Genomic DNA, 15,475 nt, shown 5'->3' on the forward strand with positions numbered 1-15,475 from the left:
TGAACTGTGAGATCATGACCTGAAGTCAGACACTTAACCAACTGAGCCACCCAGGCACCCCTGATTGGGTTTAAAATGTAATTTCCTGGTTATTTTGATAAAGCGACTATCTGTTCACAGGCATGTGCATATAGTATAAGGTTTACCTTGAAAAGACTTCTCTTGACTTACATTCAAGACAGTAACAGGTTCTCAATCTTGTTAAAAATAACTTCAAATCAGTTTGTGGCTCATTGAATGTATGGCAGTGTATGCAAGTGACAACTTAAATATATCTTTTAAAGTTTCATAATTAAGTAGTTTTATAAATTAATTTATAAAACTTTTTAATATGAGATAATTTTATTGTATCTGGGGACATATATTTAATCTCTTAGCACAAGAGAACAATTTCTTTCTCTTTGTCAAACGCATACAAGATCTACACTGAAGACAGAGGATTTGCACCCATCATTTGTATAATCCGAAATGAAGAATTTAACATGCTCCCAAGCCTCTTTCATGTTTCTTTCTTGAGTCAAACTATTTGATTGTTCATCTAGAGAACACCAAAGTGTGTCGCAAAAGGAAAATGGTGTGTGTGTGTGTGTGTGTGTGTGTGTGTGTGTGTGTGTGTACTGCCAGGTAAAACAGATGTGCCTCTCTATAGCTATTCTAGGTGCCCTGAGGTCTGGATACTATGAAGATCATTTTTCTTCTTTGTACTCTGGACAATGATTCTCTCTCTCCCTTAGTGCACACTCCATTCTTTGCCATCTCCAGAACTCAGGAGGGATCAGCCAAAGCACTGTGGTGTGCTCTGAGGCACTGAAGAGATGCCTTTGACTGCCGCCCATTCCGCTCCCAAACAGACATGTACAGGTGGGGGTATGGGAACTAAATCTCAGAAGACCCCAAATGAGAGGCAAGCTGGTTGATCTAGTTGTTTGGGTGGGGGGAGAGTGGGAAAGAATTCTTCTTTTCTCTCTTGGAACCAAGACGGAAGTCTACTTTTTAAAGAGGTAATTATTGAATAAAGACTTGTGGATGCGTCTAGTATCTGGGAGCACAGTAGGAATATCACTTGTTTCCCAAATGATATTTGAGGATACTTGAGCAGAGGCAGGACCGGGCGGAGGCTGACAACCAGGCAGCTACATCTCAAACCAATCCTTAAGTCAAGAGCAAAATATCTGGGAGGTTTATAAAAGTTTACAAATAGAGATCATCTCAAGTTTTTTATATTGTTCTTTCTACTTCTGCTTCCATTACAAAATTTTGCACAATAGTTGTTTTAAATACCAATCTGTATGTTAAGGTTAAAAGATATCTCTTTCCTACGAAATCCTCCCACATGAAACAATGAAGGTAGAGCAATACAGTGGGGATATTTTTAAAGATGCACCAGACTAAACACGATGCCTTGGTTTATGAGAACACAGAGCCAAAGTGCATGATGGAAAACCACTCGCTGAGACAATGGCACCTGCATGTGGATTCAGAGGTGAAGCCAGCATCTCCAGAGTAATTATAACTCACAAATCCCGGACATTTATTTTTCTCCTACACAAGAACTCAGAGTAGTCTTTTCCTCCAAGTTCATGTAGATTTCTGTTCTCCATGAAAAATAAACAACAACACACACACACATTTTTGTATGAGTGTGTATGTAATGAAGCTTAATTAAATTAACGCAACTCCAAGTCATACTTTGTTCAAAATATTTCCCTTAGTCATAACCATAACATCTCCCTCTCAAAGAGATAAAATGCCAATATCCACAAGCATAAAAATGTTTCATAGCTTGTGTTTCGTACTTAGTGTTGCTCTTTATTTTGACCTAATGATGGCACACGTCATGGCAAGCTAGGCTTTCCACAAGTTAAAAGTTCTTTGCAAAAAGAACTGTAAGTAGGGTTCTAATTAAGGAAGGTACAAGTAATTAGTCCCTATGTTTAAACATTATTGTGACATTCCAAATTTACTTATGTCTAACGCATTGAGAATGGTCCTTGACCACTGCACGCATGCTAGTTTCAGGGGTCGGCAAGCGCGTCGCGGCCATACCTTGGTAAACAGCTTTAAATCCAGGCGAGGCGATGCTGTCATCAGACTGCAGGTGCAGCCACATCTGGTTGCTCATGCTCACAATCAGGTCAGGAACACTGGAGCCAGTGAGTCTGCACAGGACAGAAATGTTGAAACCGTTATTTGAATCGCCAAATATCTCTACTTTTGCTTTGAAGGTCTTGCTGCTTAAACAAACAAGTACAGGTATATACACCGCAAGACCTTGCTTCAAAGAATCCATAGCCACTTGTAATGTGTATTTATACTTCAGCTTCAATATTACAGCCGTTGTACAGTAATTATTCTTCTGTGATCGAATTCTGTATCTTTCATTTTAAAAACGGACTCAGGGTGACCAGCCGCCCTTAGTGTCTGCAGCGGAAGTCCTACTGTAGGTGCAGGACGATGAGTGCTAAATCCGGAACCCGTGGTCGTCCCGTGTGACGGACGGACATCTCTTACCGCTCTATGGTTGTACGACGTCACACCATCGACACGGAAGCATCCCTAAGCTGAGAAATGTTCTGATTCATTCACGTAATGCTTAGACTGTTTAGTTTCAATTATCATGTACCTTACCACACCATCTCTTTTAGAAACACATCATAGGATGGAATATTATTCAGCACTAAAAAGACATGAGCGATTTTATCAAGCCACGAAAAAGAACTTGAAAAGCTGCATACTGTATGATTCCAACTCTATGACATTATAGAAAAGGATAAACGTGTGTGTGTGTGTGTACATACACACACACATACACACATATATGCACATAAATATACACACATACATATATGTACACACACACGTACACACACACATACATATATATAAAACCAAAAGTAACCGTACATTAAGAGAAAATCAACAAGAAGTGTGTGCACAGCTGAAACAGATTTGGCAAGTGTACTGAACTTTCCCTCTGCATATTAATGTCTAGGTCACACCAAATGGAAGTTTCAATGAAACAATCATTGGGCATTAATAAAACAGTCACATAGTGGCTGCTGTCAGCCAGTGAAAAGAAACACTAAATCCATTGACTGAATTCAACACGCTGACAAAAAGCATGCCGAAATAGAAAAAGTGTAAGAAAAAAATCAATTCAACCAAAATAAATGTCTCTAATCAAATAGGAAGCTCTGCTTTCAGCAAAGTACTTTCGGGAATAGGAACACATGATTCGCCCCGTCAATCGTATCATTTGTCTATCAACCCAACACGCTCACCTTGGGCGGTACAGACAGCCTGATTGCTCAAAGGCAGATGAACAATAGTCATTACATGTGAAGTAGCTCATGCAGTTACACACAAATTGAAAAAAAAAAGAATTACAGTGAGTGATGTACAGGCGAGTGATGTGCAGTCACTAAAAACATATTTCTTTTTGAAGACTGTTTCTTTGTTAGAGAGATTGCTCTTTTATATTTGGTGTCGTATTTGCTTGTTTGGTTCGAAGAGAGTTGTTTTTCTTCCCTTTGCATGCATTTTATCGAAATGTAACATATCAGAAAGTGCACAGAACATAAATGTCGAGTGTAAATGTCTATTTACTTTGACTTATGACTATAAAGCTGTAATATTTCTTCTTCTTTTTGTTAGTTCTTACAAGGAATACCTTTTCCTAATCTTTTACTTTCAACCTACTCTACTGTATGCATTTCGTGTTTGCCTCTTGAAAGCAGCATATAATTGTGTTGCATTCTTTTTAATTATTTTATTTATATTATTTTATCTCATCAGAGAATTTTGACTATTATTTAGAATATGATTTAATGATAAATTAGTTCATTTTTTTGTTTTTCCTCTTGTCAATTATATTTTTTATTTTTTTACTTTAAAATTTTATTTTTTTATATTTTTAATATACATCTAAGTTAGCATATGGTGCAACAATGATTTCAGGAGTAGATTCCTTAATGCCCCTTACTCATTTAGCCCACCCCCCACCCTCTCCAGTAACCCTCTGTTTGTTCCCCATACTTAGAAGTCTCATGTTTTTCCCCCTCCTTGTTTTTATATTATTTTTGTTCCCTTTCCTATGTTCATCTGTTTTGTCTCTTAAAGTCCTCATATTAGTGAAGTCATATGATATTTGTCTTTCTCTAATTTCTCTCAGCATAATACCCTCCAGTTCCATCTACTTAGTTGCAAATGGCAAGATTTCATTCTTTTTGATTGCTGAATAATACTCCATTGTGTGTGTGTGTGTGTGTGTGTGTGTGTGTGTGTGCGCGCGTGCGCATGTGTATAGGCTCTTTACATACTTTGGCTATTGCTGATAGTGCTGCTATAAACATTGGGGTACATGTGTCCCTTCAAAACAGCACACCTGTATCCTTTGGGTAAATGCCTACTAGTGCAATTTCTGGTTTGTAGGATAGTTCTATTTTTAACTTTTTGAGGAACCTCCATACTGTTTTCCAGAGTGGCTGCACCAACTGGCATTCCCACCAACAATGCAAAAGAGATCCTCTTTCTCCGCATCCTCGCCAACATCTATTGTTGCCTAAGTTGTTAATGTTAGCCATTCTGACAGGTGTGAGGTGGTATCTCATTGTGGTATTTCCCTGATGATGAGTGATGCTGAGAATTTTTTCATGTGTCAGTTGGCCATCTAGATGTCTTCTTTGGAGAAGTGTCTATTCATGTCTTTTGCCCATTTCTTCACTGGATTATTTGTTTTTCTCGGTGTTGAGTTTGATAAGTTCTTTATAGATTTTGGGTACTGATTCTACCTGATATGTCACTTGCAAATATCTTCTCCCATTCCGTTGGTTGCCTTTCAGTTTTGCTGATTGTTTCCTTTGCTGTGCAGAAGCTTTTTATTTTGATGAGGTCCCAGTAGTTCATTTTTGATTTTGTTTCCCTTGCCTCTGGAGACATGTTGAGTAAGAAGTTGCTGCGAGCAAGATCAAAGAGGTTTTGCCTGCTTTCTCCTCGAGGATTTTGATGGCTTCCTGTCTGACATTGAGGTCTTTCATCCATTTTGAGTTTATTTTTGTGGATGGTGTAAGAAAGTGGTCCAAGTTCATTTTTCTGCATGTCGCTGTCCAGTTTTCCCAGCACCACTTGCTGAAGAGACTGTCTTTATTCCATTGGATATTCTTTCCTGCTTTGTCAAAGATGAGTTAGCCATATGTTTGTGGGTCCATTTCTGGGTTCTCTATTCTGTTCCATTGATCTGAGTGTCTGTTTTTGTGCCAACTTTTAAATTTTTTTATGTTTATTTTTGAATGTGAGAGAGACAGAGTGTGAGTGCGGGAGGGGCAGAGAGAAAGGGGACACAGAATCCAAAGGAGGCTCCAGACTCTGAGCTGTCAGCACAGAGCCCAACGCGGGGCTCGAACTCACAAATCATGAGATCATGACCTGAGGTGAAGTCGGATGCTTAACCAACTGAGCCACCCAGGTGTCCCTGGTCAATTATTTTTTAATTAAATCTCTTACTTAATAGCTTTTCTTTCCCCCAACACTTCAAATATGTTATTCTGTTGTCTTTTTACCTTTTTTGTTTATACTGAGAAGCACTCTATCAATCCTATATTTGCTCTTTTGAAAATAATATTCATTTGCTTATGCTGCTTTTAAGATATTTCTTCATCCTGTTTTTCAGAAGATTTATTGTAATGTGCCAGTATGAGGATTTCTTTGTATTATCCTCCCTGGCTTATGGAATTTCTTGAATCTCTACCTAGATGTCTATTGTCAGTATTGGAAAATTGTTAGTGGTAATGTTTTTGAATATTGGTTATGTCCTATTTTCTCTCAATGTCTTTCTTCCAGAACACCAAATGTACACACACTTTCTGTACATTATTTTTTCCTGATTCAGCTGGGATTTTTTTTTTATTAAACCATCTTCTGGTTCCAATCATATAGATTAATTATAGTGGATAATGTATCTTGCAATTCTTAAACTTCCATTTGACTTGTCATAGATTACAGTTTTCTGGCAAAATTCTTGATTATTTCACTTATCTTTTAAACACATGCACCATAGTTAATTGTCAGAGTCCTGAATGATAACTGCTATGTCAGGATATCTTGCTCTTTATCTGTCCCCTCCCTCTTGGTTGCAGGCATTGCGCACTGTTTCTGGACAATTCCGGTAATTTTTGATTGAATGCCAGACCTTGTGCATAAGCCATGCTAGAGTTTCTGTATGTTGTGACCTTCCACTGGGAGTATTTAATGTTCTTCTGGGAGCACAGTGACCACTTTGACCCATTCCGTCACTGGAATGATTCACAGCTGCATTTCAGGCATGTGGTTTTCCTAGTGCTTATCCCCTTCTGTGTCACAACCCAGAGAACACGGTTTTTAGTAGTAGATCTTCTCCTTGAAACAACAGGTCTGAGACACCTTTGTTTCCTTAGCACTGAAAATTCCAAAAGTTCTGCTGAGCTCTGTAGACCAGTTGCAGCAAAGTTTTGCTTGGGCTCATTCCTTCTGATTCCTGGAAAGTTGGTCTTAGGCAAATACATCAAGGACCAAAGTCCAGCAGATGCCAGGTTCACATCCCCATGATTCCCTTTCCCTTGACATCCTGGACCCCCAAGTCCTCACAGCTTTGATAGCCCAATTCAGGGTCCCCCATATCCCGTGTCTCCCAAAACCACATTCTCTGGGTCACAGACACCTGTTTGCCAGGATGCCCTAAACTGAGAGTCAGACAATGCCCCCGGAAAAGTGATTTGTGAAATCCAAGATTCACCTTCATGCATATCTGTTCTCCCTTGATTTCTGTCTTCTAAAATCCTGGCTAGGGGCGCCTGGGTGGCGCAGTCGGTTAAGCGTCCGACTTCAGCCAGGTCACGATCTCGCGGTCCGTGAGTTCGAGCCCCACGTCGGGCTCTGGGATGATGGATCAGAGCCTGGAGCCTGTTTCCGATTCTGTGTCTCCCTCTCTCTCTGCCCCTCCCCCGTTCATGCTCTGTCTCTCTCTCTGTCCCAAAAATAAATAAACATTGAAAAAAAAAAAAAAAGAGGCAGGGAAAGCCTCTATTAAAAAAAAAAATAAAATCCTGGCTACCTTATATTATTCTCTTATGCCTTAAAATTTCTGCTCATTCATTACTGTAATCAGCTCTCATAACTTCTCGGTTAGAGGTTTGGTCGAGTATTTCTGGAGGAACGGGGGGGTTCCAGTTGCTCATTTTTTTATATGACTTATTTCTCTTCCTTTATTTCTCTTGGATAACATTTTCTAGACTATATGAACATAAGAAGGGAAGTCTGATCTTACTCAGAGCCATTACAAACAGATACTTGTACCTTAAGTTAAATTCACTGCGCTGGGTAAGAAAACGAAGAGAAAAGAACAAGTATCATTTTGTTGTGAAGTTTACACAAACGTAAGAAAGGAAGTATTATAACCTTTGATTTTTCTTATACGCTAATATATTGGCTTTTAAGTTACATGTAAGGTAAGTGGAGGAGAATGCTTTTTTTCTTCTTTTTCTTTTTCACTGAAGTACAGTTGCCATACAACGTTATATTAGTTTCATGTGTACATCATAGTGATTTAACAACTCTACACATTATGCAATGCTCACTAGCGCTAAGTCTAGTTACCATCTGTCACCATAGTGTTTTACAATATTACTGACTGTATCTCCTATGTTGTACTTGTCATCCCTGTGACCTATTTATCTTATAAATGGATGTTGTGCCTTTCGATCTTCTTCACCTGTTTTACCCACTGGCAACCACCCGTTTGTTTTCTGTATTTATGAGACTATTTCGGGTTTTGTGTTTGTTGTTATTTTTTGGGTTCCACATATCAGTGAAATTATGTGGTATTTGTCTTTCTCTGATTTATTTAAGTTAGCATAATACTCCCTAGATCCACCCATTCCACCCGTGTTGTTGCAAATGGCAAGATTACACTCCTTTTAATGGCTGAGGAATATTCCAGTGTGTGTGTGGTGTGTGGTGTGTGTGTGTTACACACCACATCTTCCTTTTGGAATAATTTATCAATACCATTTGGAGGTGGAGTCAACACCCTTCTGATTTACGTTCCCCACTGCCACTCTGATCACCCGTTACACCCCCCGCGACCTTGAGATTCATGACATGACTCTACCTCACTGCTCACGTCTGTCATCACCTCCCTGCAACTCACTGGCTGACGGCCATCTCTACCCGTGGATGGTCAGAGTGTCCACATGGATAATTCTGGCACACAATTCGTGGTTCCTTGATCCTTTCAACCCCAGTGACGCTCCCCTCCCCTGCTCTCAGTGCAACTGCCCTCATGCTTGGTACTTTGCTATACTTTGTATCATCTTAACCGCTCTCTCTGGCCACATCTACGTGTGATGTGAACTGTCATGTGCTTGCGCCCCACTGAAACCCACTCTTTAAATTCCTGGGGCCTCTATCATTGACGTCATTGTATTTTGCATGCTGTGGACAATGCGGCTGATACTCTGATGCAATGTCTCAGCCGTCCCTGCCAGCACTCTTGAAATTTTTACCATCTTCCATGGACCTAATAAGACCCAACAAGCCCCTCTATCTTCCTGTAAGTTGATGAAGAATTCACTGACTCACACCAGTATGTCTGGACCTGTGATCTCCAGATTCCCGCCAGCCACTCAATAAACACTCTTTCCCTGGGCCACATTTGGTGTCTTTTCCCTTCACGTGCCACTAGCTGATATCCCAAACTATCTCCACCTTTCTCAAGCTCCCTCCCAATCTATTTCCCTTTAACTCTGAAGAGAACTTTATTTGCAAATATAGGAGGAAGAACATGGAAGCAATCAGACAGGAACTACCTGCCCCTCAGAGTCTCTTAAATCCCCCCTCATAGCATCAACCACCTCGTCACGAGAAGTAGAGAGTGAGAGTGCCTTCTCCCCACCACCCGTTCATCACTAAGTCCTACTAATCACACCGCGTCCTTCTCTCTGTCTCCACTTTCTCAGTTTGAGCGCTGATTTTCCCAAACCAGCATCACGGAGGCAGCCTCCGAACGGCCTCCTGGCTCTGTAGTCCTTTCCCGTCTAAGGCACTGGAATTAACTTTAAGTTGTCAAAACCTGAACTACCATGTAGAAAATGTTCACACATTGAAAAGACCTATGTTGCCAAATTTACTACATCAGAAATACTTCTGGTGAATATATTTGAATTTCTTGTAGTTATGCACTGGATGTTATTTTATTTCCATCTACATCAGTCTGTTGATTCACATGAATTTAAGAGAGCTGGTGCAGGGCTACACTTCCCACAAAGTTCATTCAATCCAAAATCAGATCAGGATTTGTACTTCTCTTTAGAATTTAAGGCTGCTACTTATTTAACTGGTTTATTTATGAAAAGGATTGTGAGATGGTATTCAAAATATTTTAAAATAATTATTTAACATTATCTAATGCTTTTAAAAATTACTTAAAAAATCTTAAAGTACTTTTGTGTTAGATTTTTAATCTTAAATTTTATTTTACAACCATTTAAAACAAAGGAAAAGAGTTTCCCTCCTGTTCTTTTGTCATGTTTCTGGAACTATTTCCATTTTCTGGCACTGAAAAATGAATTTTTAGAAACAAAAAGCAAATGTTATTGTGACCCCTGTGACTGCTTATCTGTTTAAACAGAATTTTTTCAATTATTAGTACCTGAAAAATAAAATAGATGTTTGTTTTGATAAAATACTTTAATAGTCAGCCTAACTATATCATTTTAATCACTTTTTTAAAAACAGCTTCATTTCTTCCTAAATTGACTTTATAATACACAATATTTTGATTTAAAACTAAAGATAAAATGATTCTAATGAAATACTAAGTAATTTGACTTACTTGTTAGAAAACTACAATAAAATTTTCTTTTGAGAAAAAAGCCATTGTATTGCAGGTTCCCAGCTTCCTCTTGCCCTCTGTCTCTACAGTGGGATTTCCAACCTCCACACATATTGTGCCGCACGCAGCCATATTGACCTGTGTAACCAGTCTCCAAAAATACTGGCAGTTCTTGACCTCTAGGTGTTTGGTAACTGACATCACTACCTAGGATGCCCATTCTTTTTGCATAGCAGCTAAGAATTCTTAAAGATTTGAGGGTTCTCACTAGGCATTTCTTAACTCCCTTAGACAATGGAAGATTTTTTTTCTCTGACCATTGTAGAATTCTGCATATGCCTCATTTAAGTCAAACATATCATAGGCACCTACTTCAACATCTGTTTCCTACTGAATTCTGAATTTCCCTGAGTGCCAACTTATATCTTGGTCTTTTTATCCCAGACTCTGGCATATACCATTCAAAATTTTTGGAGTAAACACATCAATAAAAAATATAAATTAACAACCATCATTAAAATTTGCTAAATATCCACATGTTTAAATTTTATAGGAATATTTCCAAACGATGAGTGAAATCTTTACTGTATCTTAGAATATCCAGGACTTGGTTCTTAGGGTTCTGTTACAGCTCTGTTATTAATTCACTCTTAATTTTCAATAATTCTTTTGCCTCTAAGCTTCCTCATCTGTGAAATAATTGCATTTAACTATATAAAAGGAGTTGTGGAAATCTAACATTCTATGAATTTCTGATAGATTTCAGAGAAGACAGAGTCAGCTTGCATGAAGCGGTTTGACATGTCTTCTGTAGTCAGTCCCCGTGTTGAATGGAAACAGGCAGGAAGTTCCACTATATTAAATGATCAGGCCAGGAAGAAATAAATGACTTTGATTATAAATTTGTTCCTTGGCTACAACCAGGGCACACTGAGTTGAGAAAAATCTCAACTCAAACTCTCAACTCCTTCATATGAAAGTGGGTCAAAAACATAATTGTACCCACAGGACACAGTGACTTCATGACGTTTTGACAGCTGGTAATGTTACCATCCATAGGACAGCAGTCTCATTTCTGAACAGATCTTTTCTTCAGCCCTTGTGAAAAGGTTCAACAGTTCTGTCCGTACATACATGACATGTGTCTGCTAGAAAGGGTGGCTAAGCCAACCACAACGATGTCCACGCAATGTAATGCCTCTGTGATCCCCATGTTTTTGCTTATGTCAATAGTCTGTCCCTGGTTCTACCAAGTAGAATTCCCGTGTGAATATACCATGGAGTCTTCGTCTAGTCACCCACTGAGGGCATTTACACAGTTTGCAGGTCTTTGGCAATTAGGATAGTGTTCACGTACACATTTGTGTAGGGTAAGTTTTATTTCCCTTGGGTAAATACCTAGGGGTGGCATTGCTGGATCTTACCGTAAATGTATATTTAAGTTCATAGGGAACTGCCTGCCTGTTTTCCAGAGGGGATGTACCATTTTACATTCCCACTTGTATTCTCAGGAATTATGTCGAGTAGAACTCCATGTTTGTGATAAGACAAAACTATAGTGATGGAGGACAGATCAGCTCTCCAGGGTCCAGGGTCCAGGGTCCAGGGTCCAGGGTCCAGGGAGGAGACTTAAAAGAAAGCAATGGGAGTTTCGGGGCTGATGGAATCACTCTGTATCCTGATTTTGGTGGTATAGATACTTGTATATCTGTATACCAACAGCTTCGATTTTACTGTATATTAATTTAAAAAAACACAATAATTTGCTCAAACCTGGATATGAAAGAGACCCAAGAGTGAGGATGCCACAAAGCTGTGTAGTAGAAGCCCTGGAATAGGTTATACGTGCATTATTCCTGCAGGTATCTAAAAGGAAAATAGTGCACTAAACCTTTAAAGTACTCATTTTAATCGTAAATTGGGCTGTTGAAAACTAAATGCTCTTCCTAAGTTGCAAGCTGGCTTAGAATTCACTGATTTGGAATTTTTTATAGTGCCTTACTGTCCATAAACTTCCTAAGTTCTGCAAAAAATGTAGAAAAAGCAGTTATTTAAAATAAATGTTTGGGGCGCCTGGGTGGCGCAGTCGGTTAAACGTCCGACTTCAGCCAGGTCACGATCTCGCGGTCCGTGAGTTCGAGCCCCGCGTCAGGCTCTGGGCTGATGGCTCAGAGCCTGGAGCCTGTTTCCGATTCTGTGTCTCCCTCTCTCTCTGCCCCTCCCCCGTTCATGCTCTGTCTCTCTCTGTCCCAAAAATAAATAAACGTTGAAAAAAAAAAAAAATTAAAAATAAATAAATAAATAAATGTTTTATTTGGCCATCTATCTTAATTGGGTGGACCTAGCGAGTACTAAGGAGAAGTGTGATTAATTAATTTAGGAGAATACAGAACATGAGATCTGTTCAGGTACCTGGACAGACCATTCCTGGGATGAGGTAGTAAGATTTAGATGCCCTGATTCAGATCCCTAGTCAAAGTGGGCAGACACAGGGGCGCCTGGGTGGCTCGGTCAGTAAAGTGTCCAGCTCTTATTTTTTCAATTTTTTATTTAAAATGTGTTAACATTTATTCATCTTTGAGAGACAGAGAGAGACAGAGCATGAGCGGGGAAGGGGCAGAGAGAAGAGGAGACACAGAATCGGAAGCACGCTCCAGGCTCCAAGCTGTCAGCACAGAGCCTGATGCGGGGCTTGCACTCACAAACTGCGAGATCATGACCTGAGCCAAAGTCGGACGCTCAACCGACTGAGCCACCCAGGCGCCCCCCAACATAAAGTTATTTTATAGGTTTCTGCCGTTGATGGCAGCAGACTATTTAAAGGTGTATGGACTGGCCAATCCTGACATGGGGACTCTTTTTACCATTTTTCTCCACTAGTCACAGTTATAAACCCTGCGAATAGCAGAGGAGAAAACCAGAAGAGAACTCTGAAGGGCTGGAGTAGAAGGAAAGCTGGTTTGGGACCCAGCACCAGAGAGACAGCAAAGCGCCAGCTGTCTTCCTCATGCAAACAGAAGACCAACCAGACTGGTATTTCCCAACCCCTGACCAGACAAGAGAAGGTTCCAGATGAGCTCATCCTTCTCTGGGATATAAATGATATTCCTTTAACAACCTCAGGCAGCAAGGTAGACAGATGAAGGGACTCCAACAGTGATACGTGTGCAGGGAAGGCCTTTACTCTCCTCATGAGCCTGGGGTTCCCTTTTCTGAGGAAAGATACCACAGAGGACAGAACCCATGAGAGACCCAGCCACACCAGTGATCCAATCAAGGCAGATCTTTGTCCCTCCGCACTGGGGGCTGAGACTCTCCTCCCCTCCCAGATCCACAGGCAGAGTGAGGGGTGAGGGGTAAGATGGGGGAGGAGGTGCTAGTAGGGGGACCCCACCAACTCCTGCCCTCCCAGAAACATCCTGGCCCCAGTAAGGATGAGTACAAGAGCCAACAGAACCAGATAAACCAAGCTGACCAAGACAACATCTTCAGCTCTGATAACTAACCTGTCATTGGAACCCAAGCCCACAAAGTTGCCAAAGGCCCATGTGCTAAGCCTACCCAGGGTGATTGCCTGCTATAATGAGGGATCTCTAGAGTATCAACGTGTCCTAACATGGGAGACGAAACAACCAGTGTACAATTGTCCTAAGAGCTAAGAAATCAAGACTTGAATGGGAAAACATAACCAGCCGACAACATCTGAAAGGAACGGGTGAGGCAATTGTCTGACAGGGGCTCTAAAACACCCATCATGTAAAAGCTTTAACAGTCTTTTACAAAGTCTCTGAAAACAGGTAGAAAAAAAAATCTCAGGAAAGAAATGGATGTTATAAGACCAGGTGGAAATTATAGGACTAAAAAGATTCAACATATATTAAAACAAAAATTTCTAGAAAGCTCATGGTAGAGATGCGTGATGCCATCAGTGAACTTGAGAGTGCATGAATAGAACTCCCTACACTGAACAGAGAGAATACAGACTGAAAAAAGAAAAACAAAAAACAAAAAACAAACAAAAACAACAACAAAACGTGAACAGAGCTTCCAAAACCTGGGGGACAAAAAGGCCAAACTTGGCATCTTCGGTGTCCCAGAAGAAGAAGAGAGAGACCTTGGAGTGAAGGATATTTGAAGAAATAACTGCTGAACACTGCCCAAATATGGTGAAATGAATAAACCTACAGTTCTAAGAAACTCCGTGACCCTCACACCGGATAAATCCAAACAAAACCATGCAAGAACATCTAATTAAATGTTTGAAGACTAGAGACATAGAACAAAATCTGGAAAACAGCCAGAGAGAAAGGACACATTTTTTACTCAAATTTGCCAATTTGAATGTCAGTAGATCTCCTGACCACTGGAGGCCACAGGAAGTGTCACAAAGTTTTTCAAGTTTTTGAAGAAAAGAACTATCAAGCATAACTTCCATGTCCAGTGAATGTAATCTTTAAAAATAAGAGGAAAAATTTTTTAAATGTCAGACAAATAATTTGCCGCTAGTAGACCCAACTTTAGTGACTGGTTACATGAATTTCTTCAAAAAGAAATGAAAGGGTAACAGGAGAAACTTGAAACATCAAGAAGAAAGGGAAGACTATATGAGAATATAAAGTATACTATTCTTTCATAATAAGTTCTAGAAATCATATTTAATGATTGAAATAAGTATTTTAACACCTCTGATACTCAATGACATTTAAAAGTTGGGAAGGTAAAGGAAGTGAGGTTACATGGAAAAGTTTTAAATGTTGATACCATTGTAATAGGTGCATGGCATGTTAATGTGCATGTCCTAATCTATGACACCTGTGCATGTTATTTTATATGGCAATAATTTCTCCAAATGTATTTAAGTTAAGCATCTCCAGGTGGGGAGATGGTAGTGGCCTACCAAGGTGAGCTCTACATGCCTTCAAAGGTGTCCTCAGAAGAAGGAGGCAGAGGGAGATTTCAGACAGAAGAGAAAGAGTGAACTTGGAGGCAGAGAGGTAAGTGATGGCGCCATAGGCCAAGGAACGCTAGCAGCCATCAAAAGCTGGAAGCATCTAGGAGTAGATCCTCCCTCAGAGCCTCTGGAGAGAGTGTAGTCCTGCTCGCACCTTGATTTTGGCTGCATGAAACTGATTTTGGATTTCTGCCCTTCAGAATTATCAGAATATAAATTTCTGTTTTAAGTCACCAAGTTTGTCATAATTTGATACAGCAATAATAGGGAACTTATATACCTGTAGACTGTTATAAGTCACAAATGTATATTGTAATATGCACAGTAACCATTTTGAAAACTATGGAGTCCTTAAAAAAATGTGGAAGTAACCCACAGGAAAGCTAGAAAAGAAAAGCAAGAAAGAAAGTAAAAGAAACAGCAGAACCAGAGAAACAAATAGAAAACAAATAATAAAGTGGCACATACAAACTCTTTCTGTAATAACCTTCAATGTAAATTGTCTAATTCATCAAAAGACACAGTGTGGCAGAGTCAATAAATCATGACCCAAATACATGCTGTTCACAAAAAAAAAAAAAAACAACAACAACAACAAAAAACATTTCAAAGTCAAGGACAAAGGTATGTTGAAAGGAGAAGGAGAAGAGTTATACCAA

At 39.7% G+C, this 15,475-nt stretch overlaps 1 protein-coding gene across 5 annotated transcripts in view; it reads right to left on the reverse strand.

Moving 5' to 3' along the window:
- CSMD1 (CUB and Sushi multiple domains 1) overlaps positions 1-15,475 on the reverse strand; it is a 2,022,178-nt gene that overhangs the window by 456,056 nt on the left and 1,550,647 nt on the right. For all 5 annotated transcript variants that reach the window (XM_045451804.1, XM_045451793.1, XM_045451792.1 and 2 more), the window contains one exon: positions 2,047-2,159. In XM_045451804.1, coding sequence (XP_045307760.1) covers positions 2,047-2,159 — 113 coding nt within the window. The remainder of the gene's footprint in view (positions 1-2,046; positions 2,160-15,475) is intronic.

Source organism: Leopardus geoffroyi, chromosome B1, assembly GCF_018350155.1.
Source record: "Leopardus geoffroyi isolate Oge1 chromosome B1, O.geoffroyi_Oge1_pat1.0, whole genome shotgun sequence".
NCBI classification, from domain to species: Eukaryota; Metazoa; Chordata; class Mammalia; order Carnivora; family Felidae; genus Leopardus; species Leopardus geoffroyi.